The 18,031-nt window shown below is 40.9% G+C and overlaps 1 protein-coding gene and 1 pseudogene across 1 annotated transcript in view; one reads left to right on the top strand and one right to left on the bottom strand.

Moving 5' to 3' along the window:
• Positions 1–723: 723 nt before the first annotated feature.
• Positions 724–839, bottom strand: LOC120622503 (uncharacterized; annotated as a pseudogene).
• An 11,579-nt stretch (positions 840–12,418) lies between these two features.
• Positions 12,419–18,031, top strand: part of PPP1R21 (protein phosphatase 1 regulatory subunit 21) — a 51,919-nt gene continuing 46,306 nt past the window's right edge. The window contains exon 1 of the mRNA XM_039887198.1: positions 12,419–12,641. Within this exon, the coding sequence (XP_039743132.1) occupies positions 12,585–12,641 (57 nt within the window). The 5' untranslated portion in view covers positions 12,419–12,584. The remainder of the gene's footprint in view (positions 12,642–18,031) is intronic.

Raw genomic sequence — 18,031 nt, 5'->3', positions numbered from 1 at the left:
TTGTCTCACTGAATCCTAGCTCCTCTCTGTGGTGCACCTGCTAGGACTCTCCTCTCCAGCCCTGCCTGCCACCTCTACCTGCATAACTGGCTCATGAGCCACACCCCCTTGTTTCTTTTTCAGAAACATAATGTGTACTTACATATGTGGCTTTCATGTACTATTCCTGTGCCTGGAATGCCTTTCTTCTCATTCTCCCCCAAAACCCTCCACTAAACCCCAGAGCCATCCTGTATTGCTCTTTCCCTCACACTCCATACTTGATTTGCCAAGAAATCCAGGTGGAATTCAACATACGCCCTTTAGAACGTGCCCAGAATCTGTCTAGGACTCCCTGTCTCCACTAGTACTAATTAATCCCTGACACTGTCCTTTCTCACCATGATCGTGGCTCTAGCTTTCTAATTGGCCCCCTGCTTTGGCCTCTGTCCTCCCCTCATCCATGGTCCACTCAACACAGCAGCCAGAAGGACCTTCATAAAACACAAGTCAGATCATGTCACACTTCTGCTCGAAACCCTCCAAAGCGATGGTGGGCTGGAATGGCTTGTCCTGGCTGGTGAGAGGCAACCCCACACACACACGCCTTCCCTACTGTGCCCAGTGCTGTCACATGGGTAGCTTGGAATAGAACATGGTGGGAGTATTTACGCTATGGAAATTGGCAAATGCTAAAGAACCAGGGCTTCTTTCTTTTTTTCTTTCTTTCTTTCTTATTATTTATGCCTACAGCACCTGGTGTTCCTAGGTGGTCTCCCATCCAAGTACTAACCAGGCCCGACACTGCTTAGCTGCCAAGTTCAGACATTGGGCTTGTTCAGGGTGGCATGGCCATAGACTAGGGACCGTGGCTTCACTGGAGTGTGACCCTAGGACCTTCTGCGTGTAAAGCAGACGTGCTAACCGCTACACTCTGGAACCACGTCCTCAGGGGTTCTTTTTCCTTAAGACTCAATTTACCAGAACACCACGGCTCCAATGGTGACCCATTTCTCTTGGAGTAAAAGCCAAAGTTGTCATGACAGCCTGCAATGCCCTCTTTAATCAACCTCATCTCCTACTTCCCGCCCCTTTGCTCCAGCCACACTGGCCCCCTGGCCCTTCCTCAGACATGCCAGCATACTCTCTCACTTCAGGACCTTTGGCCCTGGCTGCCTCTGTGCCTGGACTCACCCAGATAACTGCCCCCTGGGGGCTGCTTAGTCCTTCTCTTCCTGGAAGTCCTTGCTCAAGTGTCGACTAGTCAATGAGGTTTATCTAACCTCCTCACTATAAATTCTAACACCTTCCTTAGCTGTTTTGTTTCCCCCCAAGCATTCTAACCTATTACAAAATTTACTTATTGATTTGATTTATTGTTTATGCTCTGCATTCCCTCACTGAAATGCCATCTCCATGAGGGCAGGGATTTTGGAGTGTTTTCTTCACTGATGCGTCCCAGTGTCTAGAACAGTGCCTGGAACACAGAAGGCAACTAGTAAGCACGTATTGGCTGACTGGCTGACGGAATCTCCAAATGCCCACCTCCTCTGCAAACTTCCCTAAACTTTGTACTTTCCTGCTCTCCATTTGCAAAAGATCCAGATTTTTTCCCTTTGTTAGCATAGAGTCCTCTTTGTACCTGTAGCTACTAAAATACTTCTGCCCTATCATAATGATTTTTTTTTTTTTTTTACTACCTGCCTTCCCCACCAGATGGCTGTTTGTAGGCTCTTCAAAGGCACCTCCAACACCTATCCCAACGCCTGGCACACACAACCCCCACTGCTATCTGTTAAATGAATGCATGAACATATAAACGAATGCTAATCAGAATGTAATTCTCACATGGATTCCTTTTCTCATCCAGAGCCCCTCTCCGGTGATGGCTCTGCTGGGAAGGCCTGAGGTGGGAAGGGCTGGGAGCTACCGCCGAGGGAGAAGCAACATTGAGTGTGGAGGGCGAGAGCGGGTCTTCTGTGCTCCGGGCTCTGAGCCAGTTGTTTATATTTCTTTCTATTAAGCTCCTTGCACTGTCTCGCCTCAGCCATTACTCTTGCTTTTCGTAAGCTCTGATCTGCCTCGATCCCAGGCTAGGGGCAGCTTTACGCGCAGGGAGAGGAGAGCAGCCTCAGTGGTGTGATCTGGGCCCTTTGGGAAGGCTCTCTGTTCCTAAACACTTTATTTTGGTGCCACTTTCCTTGAGCGTCTTCCTTTTTTTAAAATCTAGTTTTATTGAAGTATACTTGACATACAGTACTGGATAAGTTTAAGGTGTATAGCATAATGACTTGACTTACATATATTATGATATTGTTACCACAGTCAGTTTAGTTAACATCCATTGTCTCATGGAGGTACAAAAAAATGTTTTTTCATTGTGGTAGGAACTCTCAGGATCTATCCCTTAACAGCTTTCAAATATACTATATAGCAACATTAACTATAGTCATCATGTTGTATGTTACACCTCTAGGACTTATGTATTTTATAACTTAAAGTTTGTACCTTTCGACGACCTTCATTCAATTCTTCCACTCTCTACCTCTGGTAATACAAATTTAACCTCTTTTTCTATGAGTTTGATTTTCTTTTTAAAGATTCTATATATAAGTGAGATCTTATAGTATTTATCTTTCTCTGTTTGACTTATTTCACTTAGTACAATGTCCTCAAGTTCCACTCATGTCACAAATGAAAGGATTTCAGCCTTTTTACGGATAGTATTTCACTGTGTCTATATATGTACACCACATCTTCTTTATCCATTCATCTGATGATGGACGCTTAGGTTGTTTCCATGTCTCTTTGGAGTCTTTGGGGTGGGGGGCAGCCAGGATCCTTCAGTATTTTCACTTACTGGTTTGCCACTGGGGTAGTGATGGGTGTATGAAGTGTTTTTAATTTTTCAAAAAATCTTATGTAAATACTTTACATGTCGCTTAGAGTCTAGTGGAGGAATCAGGAGTAGGGGATTATGGTTTGCGGCAAAAGCTTTACAGGAAAATCTTGGGTCTGGGAAGAATTCTTCCCAGGAGGTGCTCAGCTGGGAGAGCGGACAGGGAGTGGGCAGAGAAGAGTGTCAGGCAGAGGAAGCTGCATATTGGCAGGCACAGGGCAGCCCAGGAACTGAGAGCCACACTGACTGGATTGCAGGGAACTTGGGGAGAGTGGTTAGGATGAGACTGAGGAGGTAGGAAGGGGATGATTATGCAGGCCTTGCAGACCATGACAAGGATCTGTTCCTTACCCTAAAAGCCTTACCCTAAATGGGAGCCATCAAAGCATCCCATTTTCACTGAAGGATTTACTTGAGGAATAAGTAGCAGGATCAAACTGCAGTTGAGAGAGTCTTCCTTTGCTCGTCCTCTCTCTCAAGCCCTGTGTTCTCAAAGGCTTTACTCCTGGAGCAGGAACGTGGCCTGGAACCCACTGGTCTCAGCACATGGTCAGACAGAACCAGAGCTGGTTCTTCTGGGGTTTTCAGAGCACATGGCAGTGTGGAGAAGTCCCCACCTCTTTGAGGTCCTCTCTTCCACAGAGGCTTCTGAAAGCTGTATCTTGTGGCCCCAGAGCTGGTAGCTGGAGGGGCCCCTCTACTCCTGCTCTGCCTACTCAGGACAAAGAATGGGCTGCACCCGGTGGAGAGAGGTGACTTGTTTCTTTTCCCAGCCATCAAGTGAGGAAGAAGTGTCCACACCCAAACTCTAAGCCTTAAGGGAATACAGGATGTCCTAACACGTCCTGTAGAACAACTTAATAATTTTCCAGTTACTAATTTGCCTTACCTGTTCTGTTCAAACAGGCTAATTGTTTCCTCAAAAAGACTCAGGTGTAGCTAGGATGAAGTCACCAGAGACGTGCCTAAACGATTACAAACACTGGTCATGGGTGCGGCAAGGCTGGTAACCAGCTACTCAGTCTGTGGATCTGATTTTCCTCTCTCCCAAAGCAAATTTGGTGAAGGCGCGCCCCCTACTGGTAAGAAGAGGCTATACCAGTCAGAAAACCCATTCTGCTGAGTGAGCGATTCCTCTGGGTAGTGTTTTAAAGCGTGGGTGATGTTTTTGGAACGTTCTCAGAGAGGAATATTAATGATTATTTCTCAACAAACATTTCTTGGTTGAGATATAAAATTAAAGTGATTAGTATAATCCATTCGTAATTGTGATCTTGGAATGTGTGAATTTTAATCAACAGTGAAAATACCAAGGGAGAAAAATGCAGGGAGAATTGATATCTGGTCTGATAAGGAAAGAGAACATAACTTTGAGAGCTTCCATATACTTTCTGCTTTTGCATTTTGGGTATTATGTTTCTCTTTGTTTATCTAGGGCAGTTGAATTTTTTTTATTACAAAAGTTTTCCAATATACACAAAAATAGAGACAAGACCAATAAATCTCTGTATACTCACCACTAAGGTTCTGGAGTTATCAAGATTTTGTCACTCTTGCATTATATATTTCATTAATTTTTTGGTTGCTTTTTTCCCCATAAATTTTATAACCCAGACATTATGTCACTTTACCCTAAATACTGTGCTGTACTTCAGAATGCATTTCTAAAGCCTGGGCATTTTGTTTCATAACCACATACCATTATCACATCTAAACATTTATAATCCCTTGAAGGCATCTAAATGTCCATACAAACAGTTTAAATTCAAGTTTCCTTGAATATACAACTGTCTTTTTGCAGTTGTTTGTGAATCCAAGTTCACCCATTGCATTTAGTTGTTTGGTTTCTCTACCCCTTCCTCCCCACTCCCCTGCCCCCTTAATTGACTTATCCTTATGTGTAGTGAAATGCACAGGTATTATGTATATAGTTCGAAGAGTTTTGATAAATGCATATGTCTGATAACCTACATCCTTATCAAAATAGGGAGCATTTCTATCACCTCAAAAAGTTTCCTCCTGTGTCTTCACAGCCAACTCTCCCCTCACCCCCAACTAGTGCTATGGCTTCTTTCACCATTGATAAGTTTTGCCTGTTCTAGAATTTTATATAAAATGGAAACATACAGTATGTACCTTTTTGTGTGTAGCTTCTTGCACTCAGCATAATGTTTTTGAGGTTCACCCATGTTGTTGCACATTCCTTTTGTCGTGAGCTGTATTCCGTTGTATGCGTGTACCACAATAAGCTTATGCACACTCCCGTTGCTGGACATCTGAATTATTTCCAGTTTGGGCTATTATGAAAAAAGCTGCTATAAATATTTTTGTGTAAATTTTTATGTGGACATTCGTTTTCATTTCTCTTGGGTAAATACTCCAAAGTAAAATAACTGGTCACAGTGAAGGTATATATTTAAAACCCTAAGTTTTCTTACAAACTTAGGGTTTTCTTACAAAATTTTCTTATAAGCACTCCCTGCTCTTGCACTTTTTCAATTGTCCAATAGTTCTACATTGTGGTATCTCTTAACTTGTTCCTCTAACCCCTGTGTTTTCTGTAAACAAGTTTTGTCTAAAACCTGGATGAGATTCAGTTTAAATACTTTGGTGAGAATGCTTGAGAAATAATGCTGTGTAATTTCCTCTACATCTCATTGGAAAGCACATAAGTGGCTACTCTTAATTAAGATACCAAGACTGATCAGTAGACCCAGGGGGTGACAGCCTGATCCCCCCCAGTGTAAACTTCCCCATCAACCCTTCATCTAATGGTTTCAAATGATGTTTGCCTTAAAGGACTATTAAATAAGAGATAGTTCTCATCCTAAAGATTTTGCAGTTTAGTTGAGGGCCCATGTCTAAACCTGGTATAATAAGCAATTAACAATTTAAAGAAAATAAGTGCCAATAATGGTCCAGATTTTTGCAATCTGATGCTAAAGGACATCAGAGAAAGGATAACAGGCAGAAGAGAAGAAGTCAATGTGGAGAAGCATTTGTCTAGATGGTGGGGAGCAAGGAAGACATTTAGAGCAAGAGAGGGGGTGTGCACAGAGACAGAGGGGTTCTGGAAAAGCTGATGGGAAATCACAACCAGTGAAACAGAATGTGGGAAAGGTAAGTGGGGCCCAGGAATTCATGTGTTTTCCTATGGAAATTGGAAGCTATTTTTGATTTATGAAGCTAGCAATCTGTAGTAAGAAGGAGGGTGGCTTGGAATCAAGGAAGATAGTTAGGAGGCCATTTTTAGGTAGACCAGTTGCCTCAGGTGAGGACTGATGATTGGTACTATTTGCAGAGCTGTGGAGAAAGGCTGTTCCAAAAGGGCCACTTAAAGAGTCAGAAAGGCCTGTGCCCTTACTCTGTTCCTTTGTGTGGTACTGGGAAGGAATAAAATGTTTAAATTTGCAATAGAGTAAGCAAATAAACAATGGGTAATGGCAAAACATCTTTAATAATTAAAGATGCCAATAAGTACATGAAAGGATGTTGAACATCACAAATCAATAGGGAAATGCAAATCAGAAACACAGTGAGATACCACTTTGCACCCAATAGGACTGCTATTGTAAAAAAAAAAAGGTCCATTTATGCATTAATGAATAAATAAAATGTGTATTATTTAGCCTTAAAATGGAAATTCTGACACAGGCTCCAACATGGATGAATCTTGAAGACATTTTGCTAAGTGAAATAAGCCAGGCACAAAAATACAAAGCTTGTATGATTCCACTTATATGAGATATTAGAGTAGTCAAATGTATAGAAACAGAAAATAGAATGGTGGTCACTGGGGGCTGGATGAGAGGGGAATAAGGAGTTACTGTTTAATGATATGGAGTTTCAATTTGAAAAGCTGAAAACCTTCTGGAGATGAATGGTGGTAATGATTGCACAGCAATGTAAATATACTTAATGCCACTGAACTGTGCACCTAAAACGGTTAAAATAGTAAATTTTATGTTAGACATGTTTACTACACGTGCGTGCACATGCACGCACTCACACACACACCCAGACACACAAATTGATGATGCTCATACCGTAGAATTCAGGAGTGGACTTCCAGAAATATGAAAGTTAAATCCTTACATTCCTCCTCTTGTACCTCCCTCCACCCCATTGTCCAAAGGCCAAACTTAAAAAGCCAATACATTCTGTCTTCCTATATCTAGTTTTATCACCCATCGTTCCTCAGTACACTTCCTTGGTTTAACAGCCAGTTTACAGACTAACACGCCACTAGAGAGGGCAAAAATCAAGATTTGCAGGTAGAAAACTGGAGAAAGAGAAGGCACCATGCTTAAGAAAATGCAATTCTTTAATATCAAAGTGTAATAGATTATTAAGATTAACATTTAAGAGATTTTCGAGATAATCAAGATTAACATTTTGCTGCTGCTCCTTTCACTTTAAACAGCTCTAATGGTATCTATTTCATGAAGGGACAAGTCCAAACAAACATCAAGGAGAATAATGCACCTTTTGGATCCTCACACCTAGCCTAGGACTCTAGGCTAGGTGTGAGGATCACCTTCTGATCATTTAAGCTAAATGGTAAAGGGTTTCCCATGTGTATGCACTTAACCTAACAGAGAAAATACAGACTGCAGCAAAGGCAAAGGACCTGGGTTCTAGTTTTGCTTCTGCCAGTGTCTGCTATGTGTGACTCTGACAAGATATGTTCGGGCTCTGTGCCTATTCTGTCATTCTTCTGTCTCATTGTGACTGAGATAGGCAAAGCATCGGAGCACAGCTAAAGGAAGAAGTTGCAAAATCTCAAAGTCCAGAATTTCTATTTTTAGTAGAGCTCCTCAAAGTTGCAAATCTAAAGATTTTGCTTCATTGCGTACTCATTACAAAACCTGAACTCTGGAGCCAGCTGCTCAAGAGAAAATCATGTGGAGGAAAGTTCCTTTTTACCCTCAACCTCCTTCTTTTAATTTCGTGGTAGAGCGATATGCATTTTTCCACCAGATTAAAAATATAAATAATGACGAGAACAATATGTCATAATAAAAGGCTCACAAGTTGCCTTTTTTAATCCTTTCCTTATATAAACACTCTTTGTTGTCCATTATCTCAGTAATCAAGAGTGGTGACCAGCCATGGGGGTTGTGAAACCATGCCAGAGAAAATCTTTACTCAGTTATCTTAATGACTGTGTAGGGAGATGCTGGTGGGGCTAGCTGGTCTTCCGACATCACTGTAGTAGCTGCTACGTACCTGCAGGTTATTATGAAGTAGAATGTATAATTTCAAAAGACAGAGCTTTGAAACTTGAAAGAAGTTCTTGATTTTCAGATGTATGCAAAGGTGGAAAACACATGACTCTATTGTACCATGAAATAACGTTCACTCAGAGACTGACAATGTTATCTAAGTAACCTGCTGGCATAATTGATCACTGTCATATGACTAAGGGAAATTCCACACTGTTCTCTATCTACATGCAGTTGATTCCCATTATTTGCAGTAGTTATGTTTCATAAAATCTATAAAATCACCACAAACACTGAATTAGCAAATAATATTGCTCCAAGAGAAAATAAAGGGTCAGGTTTCTATGAGCTTCTCATCAACCAATCAACACTTTATTTTAGGTATGTTTCTGTTTAAAGATGCCTTATTTAAGATATACTGTCAATTCATCAACATTGAACTAATGGCCAATGGCTCTGTTCTCTATCGTTATTCCTTCACAATGCATAAAGAAGTCCTCAAGTCTTGTTTTATGCCAGATCTTTTATTGTTCAGGATGGAGTATAAATGACGCAACCTCAAACTTTTTCTTGCTTACTCTGTGAGACCATAATTGTCTCAAACTATACTTAAATGTATAGGGAAAATGGAGCCTTTCTTTTCTCTATGACAATTCTGGTTTTCCTCACAGTCTCTCCTTTAAAGGGGAAAGCCTAATTCATCAATTAATTCCCTAGTCTGTTCAGTCAAAGCAGTTTTCTTTAGTTTACAACAGTCTCTCCTTTCAGGAAATGCTTATTTGTTCTGAGTTTTGTTCCCTCCCTTTTAACCTTCCAAGATGACTTCTGGGGTTGTGGAGAAGACACTGCCTTTGAGGGCAGCACAGGGAACCTTGGATATATATCGAGCAGGTCCTGGTGCTGCTTTGTGGTCCTCAGTGGCCTCTGTAGTGATGGTCTCTTGCCTGACCGGCCACAGAAGTCTTCATTTGGGGAAAGAATGATCTAGTCTCTCTCAATTTGGTCAGGGCCTAGGGGTTCTCCCAGCAGACAGGCCTGTCTAATGTGACTGAGACCTCATGCCAGAGCTGACTGACCCAGGGATGTACCTCAACCGAGCAGGGACCAGCAGGGAACTTCCTTGGGATTTTTCAAACTGGAACTAAGCAACCTAGTTCCTCTTCGGAGGCAAAATTATGAGATGAGAGGCTCAGGGCTTTGAGGCTGCTATGCTTAATACCCAGAAGAAGCAGAGGTAGATGGGCAGGATGATGCACAGAGTATGAAAGTTACAGAGGCATTCAGATCTCTGGTCTAAGCTTCACTCAGCGTCCTCTTCCTTTTGTTCTGTGATTTAGTCATATATCCTTCTAGTAAATACCCACTCTGAGTGCAATCTAGTATCAGTTCTGACACCTGCAAGTGAAAAAAAAAAACCAAAACAGTATGATTTTAAGTGTTTTAATGATTATCACAGCACTTGTATATTTACAATAATTCCAAGCAACCTTCATTTACACCACTCCCCACAAGTATACTATGTTTATAGGTTGGGAACTACTTGCTGGCAAGTATATGAGAGAGTCGAGATTTTTAAAAAAATTGTAATTGTGAAATGTAACACCCATAAAAGAAGTGTACAAAACAAAAATGTATCTCATGAGGAATTATCACAAAGTTAGTACCCCGGTAACTATCTCACAGAAATAGAACATTGCCAACACCCTTGAAGCCCATCTCGTCCTCCTTCTCAATAGTTATCATTCTCTTCTCTCTCCAAAGTAATCAAACTCCCTACTTTTATGGTTATCACTTCTTTATTTTTCTTTCTAGTTTTATTTCCCAAGCATATATCCCTAAAATTTGTAGTTGAAAACTGCCCCCCCTTTTAATGTTATACACATGAAGTCATACATGTGTATAACACATGTTTTCGGATCTGGCTTCTTTTGTTCCAAATTATTTTTTGAGATTCATCCAGTAGTTAACTGTAGTTGCAGTTCATTTTTTTTTTAAATTGCTGTTTAGTATTCCATAATATGAATGTATAATCTTTATCTATTCTGTTGATAGACATCTTTTAACTTTTATAAATAACACTGTTATGAATATTCTTGGTGAATACATGCACATTTTTTTGAGTATATATATACCTAGATCATGAGTATATATCTTTTCAGGTGAGAAAATAATATCAAATTGTTTTCCTAAATGATCGTTTCAGTTTTCATTCCTACCAACATTTTAAGAGAGTTTCTCTTGTTCCACATCCTCACTAATACTTGTTAGTCTTTTTAATTTTAGCCATTTGTGTGGGTGTGGATGGTATCTCATTGTGGTTTTACTTTCACTTCCTCCTGATTACTGATGAAACTGAACACCCTTTTGCACGTTTAATGGCCGTTTGTGTATCTTCTTTTGTAAAATGCCTGTTGAATTTTCTTGCCCATTTTTCTATTTGGTTATCTTTCTCCTTTTTGATTTGTAAGAGCTCTTTATGTATCTGCGTAAGACCTTTGTTGGATACATATGTTGCGAACATCTTCTCTCACTCTGTAGCTTGCCTTTTCACTCACCTAAATGGTGTCTTTTGAAGAAGAGAGTCTTTAATGTATTCAGACTTATCAATTGGTATTTGAACTTAATTCATTTGATAGAACAACTAGATTAAGCAATGGAAAATAAATTTCTCAAATCAGTAAAATGAACTCATACAGGCTCTATAGCTAAAGTTTCACATTCTTCCTTTGAGATGTTATTTCTGAGATGGCATTTTATTTTTAAATGATTGAAAATTCCATTACATTTCAAACCACAGAAATATACATACAATAATTAATTTCGCCGCTTGGTGGTGCCATGGAAAACTAATAATAACAAAAATTGTTCTTAAAGTTTGTGGAACAATAGGACTTGGCTATTAGCAAATTGAAAAATATAAACAACATTTGTAAAAGTTTGTAATCCTTTTACATATTAAAGTGGCTGAAAAATGCATATGGGCTCAATCTTTCACTATAAAATATCAGGCTTACAGCCAAACAAGAAACCAGGAAATCACAAGTGGTTTTTTCGAATCATGGAAAATTTCAAGCATTCTAAAATGCCTATATAAGTAATATCCCTGGTACCTACTACCTAGATAATAAATGTTAACATCCTGTCATATTTACTTCTACAAAATAAAGTTTACGTTCCTTTGTTCTCCTGTTTCATTCCCCCCTCCTTTTTTTTAATGGAGGCAACCAATATCCAAATTTGATGTGTACATTTCCAGTTCTTGTTTTTAGTACATATTCATGTGTTCATGAACAATACAAATGTTGCTTCACATTTTTAAAATATCTTTTCATGTTATATTGCAACTTGATTTTAAAGTGTTTTGTCATGTTGATATCTACTGATATATGCAGATATATACAGATCTAGATTAGTTTTAACTGCCATGTTGTAATTTATGGCAAACATATGCTCTAAATTTATTTATTCATTCCTCTATCAATGAACATTTCTGTGTAGCAACAAATGAAATGCCTAGAACATTAAACATAAACCAGGTACTCAGAAATTATTGGAGACAGGCTTTTAATACAAGCAAAAGTGGCCTAAAATATCTCAGATCGACTCTTTTTTTGTCTTAGTTCTCCATGCATCTGTCGTTAATGTTCACCCTATCTGCATGTGTGGCAGGCGTCATTCCTGATATTTCCCCCACCGCTTTTTACCCAAGGCTCTGTTGTGGTCTGCGAATGGGAGGAGTGGGCAGATGGAGTGGATAGATAAAGGATACAAAGAAATCTCAATGTCAAAATATAAGACAACAAAGGTTTGTTTAATGTGGAGCAGGGGAAGGTGGCAGCAGCAAGCATTATAAATTAGGAGGTGGTCTGAGAGTTTACTGCGCAGGGCATGCTACCACATCCGGATAACGAGACAGCGGAATTAGTGGTCTTTCTCTCTGTGCGCGTTCTGAAAGATGTAACCATCAAATTCCAGACGGTTGCCCTGGTAACCAGCGGGGAGGGGAGGGAGGATCAGCCAGAATTCTTGGTACGCTTAGACTTTCTTCTTCCGGGCCTCCGCTCTTCGCAACCACCGCTCCTTTCCTCGGTTCCCCGCCCATTCTGTGGTCTCTCATCATTGTCTTCCCCTTCTGATTCTCTCCTACGTCCTAGGTCGCCATCTTGGGCCATGCAAAATGGCGCCCCCTGGTCCCAGAGGAAGAGCCAAGGCGCGCCAGAGAGGCTGCGCACGCACGTGCTCGGGGGCCGTGGGTGGGGCGTGACGTTAAGACGTCGCTCCGCCCCCGGTAGTTTCTCCGCCCTGGTCCCACTCCACCTTCCTCCCACTGGGCGAACCCGGAAGTGGAGGAGGAGGCGCGACGGCGGTGGCGAAGCGGCCAGGCGCTGGCGGAGCCGTACCCTGGAGCTTGTCTGGGTTTGGGGACGGGGGGCGGGGCTGAGCGGCCTGGGCAGCCTGGCCTAGACGGGGCGGGAGAGGCCATGGCCTCGGCAGAGTTGCAGGGGAAGTACCAGAAGCTGGCTCAGGAGTACTCGAAGGTACCCGTTGTCGGTGGGGATTACGGGGTCCCCGGCCCTGAGGCCTCGGGTTGCTTTGACTTGTCGAGACGGTGGGGGACTGCGGAGGGGCCACGAGCGCACCCTTCCTCTCTCCTCCGCCGCCCATGTCCACCATTACCATGCCTCCACCTGCAGCTCCCAAGAGATGGGGCCGGGCGGTGTCTGAGTCCGTGTGCGTGTCTGCGGGAAGGAGCAGGAGTTTGATTCTTCCTTCTCACTGAACTAGTGGGCATGGGACTGGGATGTCAGAAATCTGGCTTCTGTCTTTGGTGCTGGCCCGGAGGGGAAGGGGAAGGTGAGGACCACCCCTCGTCTGCTGCTTCCTCAGTTTTCCCAGCCGAGTGATGGGGAAGATCAAGCTTTTCACCTTCCCACAGGGATGTTATGAGGATAAAGAAATTTATCTGCCCCCAGTCAATCTCGGAGAGTAAATAGAGTCATGCATGTAAACTGCTTCACCAGGCATGGATGGTTATGAATATATTCAGTGATTTAGCAAGATGTTGTCTGGAAATGATTTTGAAAGCTTGAGTACTAGGGCTGTGTCCTTTTCTCTTTCTATTCCCTCGGTCACCTGGAGTGGGACAGAGCCCCCAGCAGGTGTTCAATACATGTTGAATTAAGCAAAATAGGGACCTGTCCCTTTGTCGTATTTATGCCATCAGTCTTTTAAATGATGGAATTCTTTCCTTGGAAAAAGGCAGTGCTGCTTCTGGGTAGGGTGTTTCTGTCTTAAGAATATTCTAATGAAGTTATAAAAGCAGAATCTTACATCTTCAGAAGTCGAGTCAACAGTTATTAAGTTTAGTTTTCAGTGATGTTGGCATTTATGGAGACAGTGGGGAGACAGCTCCCTTTTTACAATTTGGAGAAACAGACAAATTTTTTTCTCACGACTTTAATATTCAGCATGGTGAAATGAAATATCCTTTGAAAAATAAAACCTGTGCCTAACCATACTAGTCTTTTCACCAACAAATGAGAGCCTGTTGAGATACTACACTTACTCCAGCAGTGCTCCCATTGGCAAAACTTTGTTTCCATTTGAAATTGTCTTGAGAGTCTATGGCACAATGCCAGTGATAAGTTTTCATCCTTTGAAGGAATATTTTCTTGTTTGAAAGGGGCCAGAAGTTGTTTGGAACAAACCCTTATGATGAAGTGGGATGGGTGGAGAATGGCAGTAGTATACAAAATTGGCTCTACTATTTTGGAGTGAAAATGTTTCATAAGTATAAAGTAAGGGGACTGATTTTCTTCTCCAGAGAGTAAACAAACTCAGAAGGCAATTCCAAATGGCGAAAGAGTGCCAAAAATTAAATAAATGTATAACCTCTCAAAGTAATAAAAAATTTGAAAGATTTTATCCTTTTGAACATGTAAGCTGTTCCATTCAACACTTAGGTGCCCCTGCGAACAGTCCTCCAGAGTTGGTTGAGTGAGGTGGAGTTCCAATTTAAGGAGATCCCTTTAACAGAATGGTCAAATATTGTACATAATTATGATACAGTGTGACAAGTGATAGTTCAGTGGGAGCACAGAAGACATGGAGGGTGAGGGTAGAAGTTACTCTGGGGAGTACGGAAGTAGGAAGGAGGGAGGGACGGTAGCATTATAAGCAAAGTGAACAGGCTATGATTGCTGACATTCTTAAAGCATATTAAGATACATGGCAGAGAGTGGTGGAATATGGTTGGAGAGGTAAATTGGACCTGATCATGAAGGGCTGTGGATGTCAAATAAGATGTTTGAACTTTATCTTTTGAGTAATAGAGAGACAGCTTTTTAAACAGGAATGACAATACTTTTAGGAGGGAAATTGGTGAATTTGGAGAATGGATTGTACTAGGGAAGATTGGTGAAAAGAAGACCAGATTGTAGTTTGTTGGTATAGTTTTGGGGAGAGTAATATAGGATTAAATATAGTGACAGTTGAGGTGGAGAAGGGGCCTAGATCATGGTTAAAAATACTTTTAGCTTCTTTTCCAAATACCTGCTTTCTGCATAGCATTAAACTTAAGACAGATACAAGGAATGCATGAGGTACCCATCTTTGTGTTTTATTCATTCTGCAGGACGTGATGAGTGGGGAAAGGCTAAGAGTTGACCCCGAATTTCTGAGATGACAGAACATGAGTGACACTGACAGAGGAGGGTGGGTAGGGAGGCAAATCAATTTGAAGCGAAAGGGTGGATTAAAAGATAGATGCGATCATAGAATTTTTGGGTTGGAGTGCATATTAAAGCTATCTTACTTGCTTAGTAGCTTGGGATAATATTGGAGTAATTGCTGAAAATTTCTGGTGTAGATGGACTACCTAAAAGTTGGGACAAAGGCCAGAGCTTTTGGAAAAATTCCCATAAAGACAATAGTGGAACTTTAAGAGTTAATTAGGGAAGAACATTTTAGATAGACTTTTTGAGGAACACTTGGGGGAAGGACATGACAAGAGGAGGAGAAGATGCTAAAGAGACTGTAACAGGTCTGCCAGAGTTGAGCTTTTTTCCCCCTTTTGGGCCAGACCATTTTTCATCCTTTTAATGACAATGTGATGGAAATTTCCGAACATATCCTTTTTAATCGCAATTAGGAGATCATTGGAAACTTTTAAAATTTCAGGTTTAATGGAGTTTGGGGAAAGGGAAAGATATGTAGAAGCTGATTTTCAGAGGTTTATGAATTTAATAGGTAATAGATGGATGCTACTTCTCTAAGATTTGAGGGAAAGCTGTTTAGGGCCTTAGTACACTGAAGATGAATCAAAGACCATTTCTTACTTGGTGTTTCATCTATTACCTGCTTTTCTTCTGATGCTCTGGTATAGCTCATTATAGAGAAGGGAAGCTAAGTGCACTCAGTGTTGGCTCATTTGATTTCAGCCTGCTTTCTTTGTAGGGGCTCCTGCACTCTTGCCTGGTACTACATGTGTAAGCACATTTCAAGTTCTGTCTTTCCAGTATTTGTGTTACTCTCGGTCAGTGGTTCTCAAAACGTGGCCCTTGGATCAGCATCATTAACATCTAGGAACAGGTTAGAAATACAAATTTTGGGGTCCACCATAGACTTACTGAATCCGAAACTGGTGGTCAGAACCAGCAATCTATGTTGTAATAAACCTCCACCGTGATTTGGATGCACATCAGAGTTTGAGAATGGTTGCTCAAGGAATGATATCAGTACTGTAGCTTTTGCTCAAAAGTAATCTTTTAAAAACTCTTTTCAAAACAAAAACCAATGGGAAAATCAGACATCCTTTATTTCTCTAACAGTTTACTTTGCAATTGATGCTTTTAGTTACAAAGGATATCACCTTTGGGAACTTTTCAGATTATTCTTTTAGTATAGAACTACTCATACTGGGAAAGGGCCAGGTGTGATTCTATGTGTTTGCTTTCCAGATAGTAGGGCCTGGAAACCTGATTAATTTCTCCCTCCTAAGAGAAACAGATTCAGGAGCTGGGATTAAAATCAAGTATCAGCTTTTTTTCACCCTGATGTATAGGATTGACTACTGAAGTTGGATTGGAAAATAGCTTTGTGTTAAGTGCTATCCAATAGAATTTTCCATGAGAGTGCAAATACTCTGTATCTGTGCTGTCCAGTAGGCTAACCACTACCATGTGGGGCTACTGAGCACTTGAAATGTGGCTAGCGCTACTGAGGAACTCAATTTTAGATTTTATTTAATTTAAAATAATTTAAATTTAAATAGGTACATGTAGCTGTTTGCTGCTCTGTTAGCTTAGCTCCTAGATCAGTGTATCACAAACATGAATGTCTATGTGACTCACAGAAGACCTTGTTAAACTGCAGATTCTGGTTCAGTTGGTTGGGTGGGGCCTCAGATTCTGCTCCCAGGTGATGCTGTTGCAGCTGTCCACAGACCACACTTGGACTAGCAAGGCCCTAGAAAGACAAGGAGTATCCCAGTCTTCCTCTTTAATTCATCGGACTTACCCATCCAAGTCGCTGATGAGGCATCTAGACTGGGGCTTGGGGGTTTTGTCTCAATGCGTTTCCCTGCAGAGGAACAGGAGCAGGAGCAAGAAAAAGGGTAAGTCTGAGAGGAGAGGGATTTTTTTTCCTGCCTCAATGACAAAATAACCTCAGCCACTAATGCGTAGAATACATAGTCTAAAGATACTTTATACCCCTCCAGGGGGAGGAACAAGTAAGTAGAGAGAGAAAGACTAAGTGATATTCCCAGCACTTTGGAATACTTAAAATATTAGATCTGGAATGAGTTTTAGGGATCATACAGGCCAGAAATACTGAAGCTAGGGCCTGCAGATGACTTCAGTATTCTGAAGCTGCAAATCAAGGTTTTGGTGAGGCCTAGATTAGGGATTTGCTTCAGGTTGTCTGTTGCACACATTACTTTGTAATGAAGAAAAGCTGTATGTTTAAACACTTGTTTTATAGGGTTGTAAAACATGTACAAATATCAAAATGTCCATTGCAGGAAAATATCTATGTAAGAGTGGTTCTTACACAGAAGATTGTTGAGGACTAGATGAGAAAATGTTTATAGATGATTCATTGCTTTCCCCACAAACTCTTCTAACAATTTATGATCGAAGTTTGTAAATCCTTAATCTTGGACCAATTATCCTACCACAGATTGTCAAAGTGGCATGAGAGAGATCATACTTGGCTCTCTGCCACTCTCTGTCCCTAGAGAAACAGCTTTGTGATAAGCCTCACTGAGGCTGAGCTGTTCCTGAACCAAAGTTTCATAGAAGAGGTCAGGACAGTGGTTGTTAGAGAGTTAGGCTCAGGGCTTTTGAGCATACTTTGAGTCCAGTAGGACCATGAGATTCAAAGTATTTGGAGAAGGGTCTTAGGGACTGTTAAAGTAATGACAGTCTCTTATAGTTGTATAATGCATTATGTTGAAACACCTTTTGTATACAGTATTTAATCTGATTATCTAAAAAATTATTGAATACCTTCTCTATCCATAGCATTGATCTTTCATTGTAGGCAGGAGATAGAAGAGTTATACTGTAGTCTCTACTGTGAAGGATAGTTTAGTTGGCAGGTGGGAGATAAGTAGAGAAATCATAAGTTAATCATAAATCATACATAAATTAGTAAATGTAAAATTTACTACTTTAAAAAGTAAAATTAAAACCAGTTTAATAAGAGATGTTTTGTTACTATACTGGTAAATGCCAGAGAACTGAGGGGCGAGCTCACTGTAGATCATAGGGAGACCACAGGGAGTAGTTAGGAAAAGTTTATGGAGGAAGTAGGACAGAGGTAGGAAGTAGACTAAACAGCTGGGATTTGGTTGGTCAAAATGAGGAAGGGCTGTGCTTTCAGAGTAAAGGTAAGGTTAATCATAAGATTACAACACAATGGAAAA

The sequence above is a fragment of the Pteropus medius genome, unplaced genomic scaffold (assembly GCF_902729225.1).
Source record: "Pteropus medius unplaced genomic scaffold, Ma_sr-lr_union100, whole genome shotgun sequence".
Lineage (NCBI taxonomy): Eukaryota > Metazoa > Chordata > Mammalia > Chiroptera > Pteropodidae > Pteropus > Pteropus medius.
This window is presented reverse-complemented; position numbering and strand designations above follow the sequence as displayed.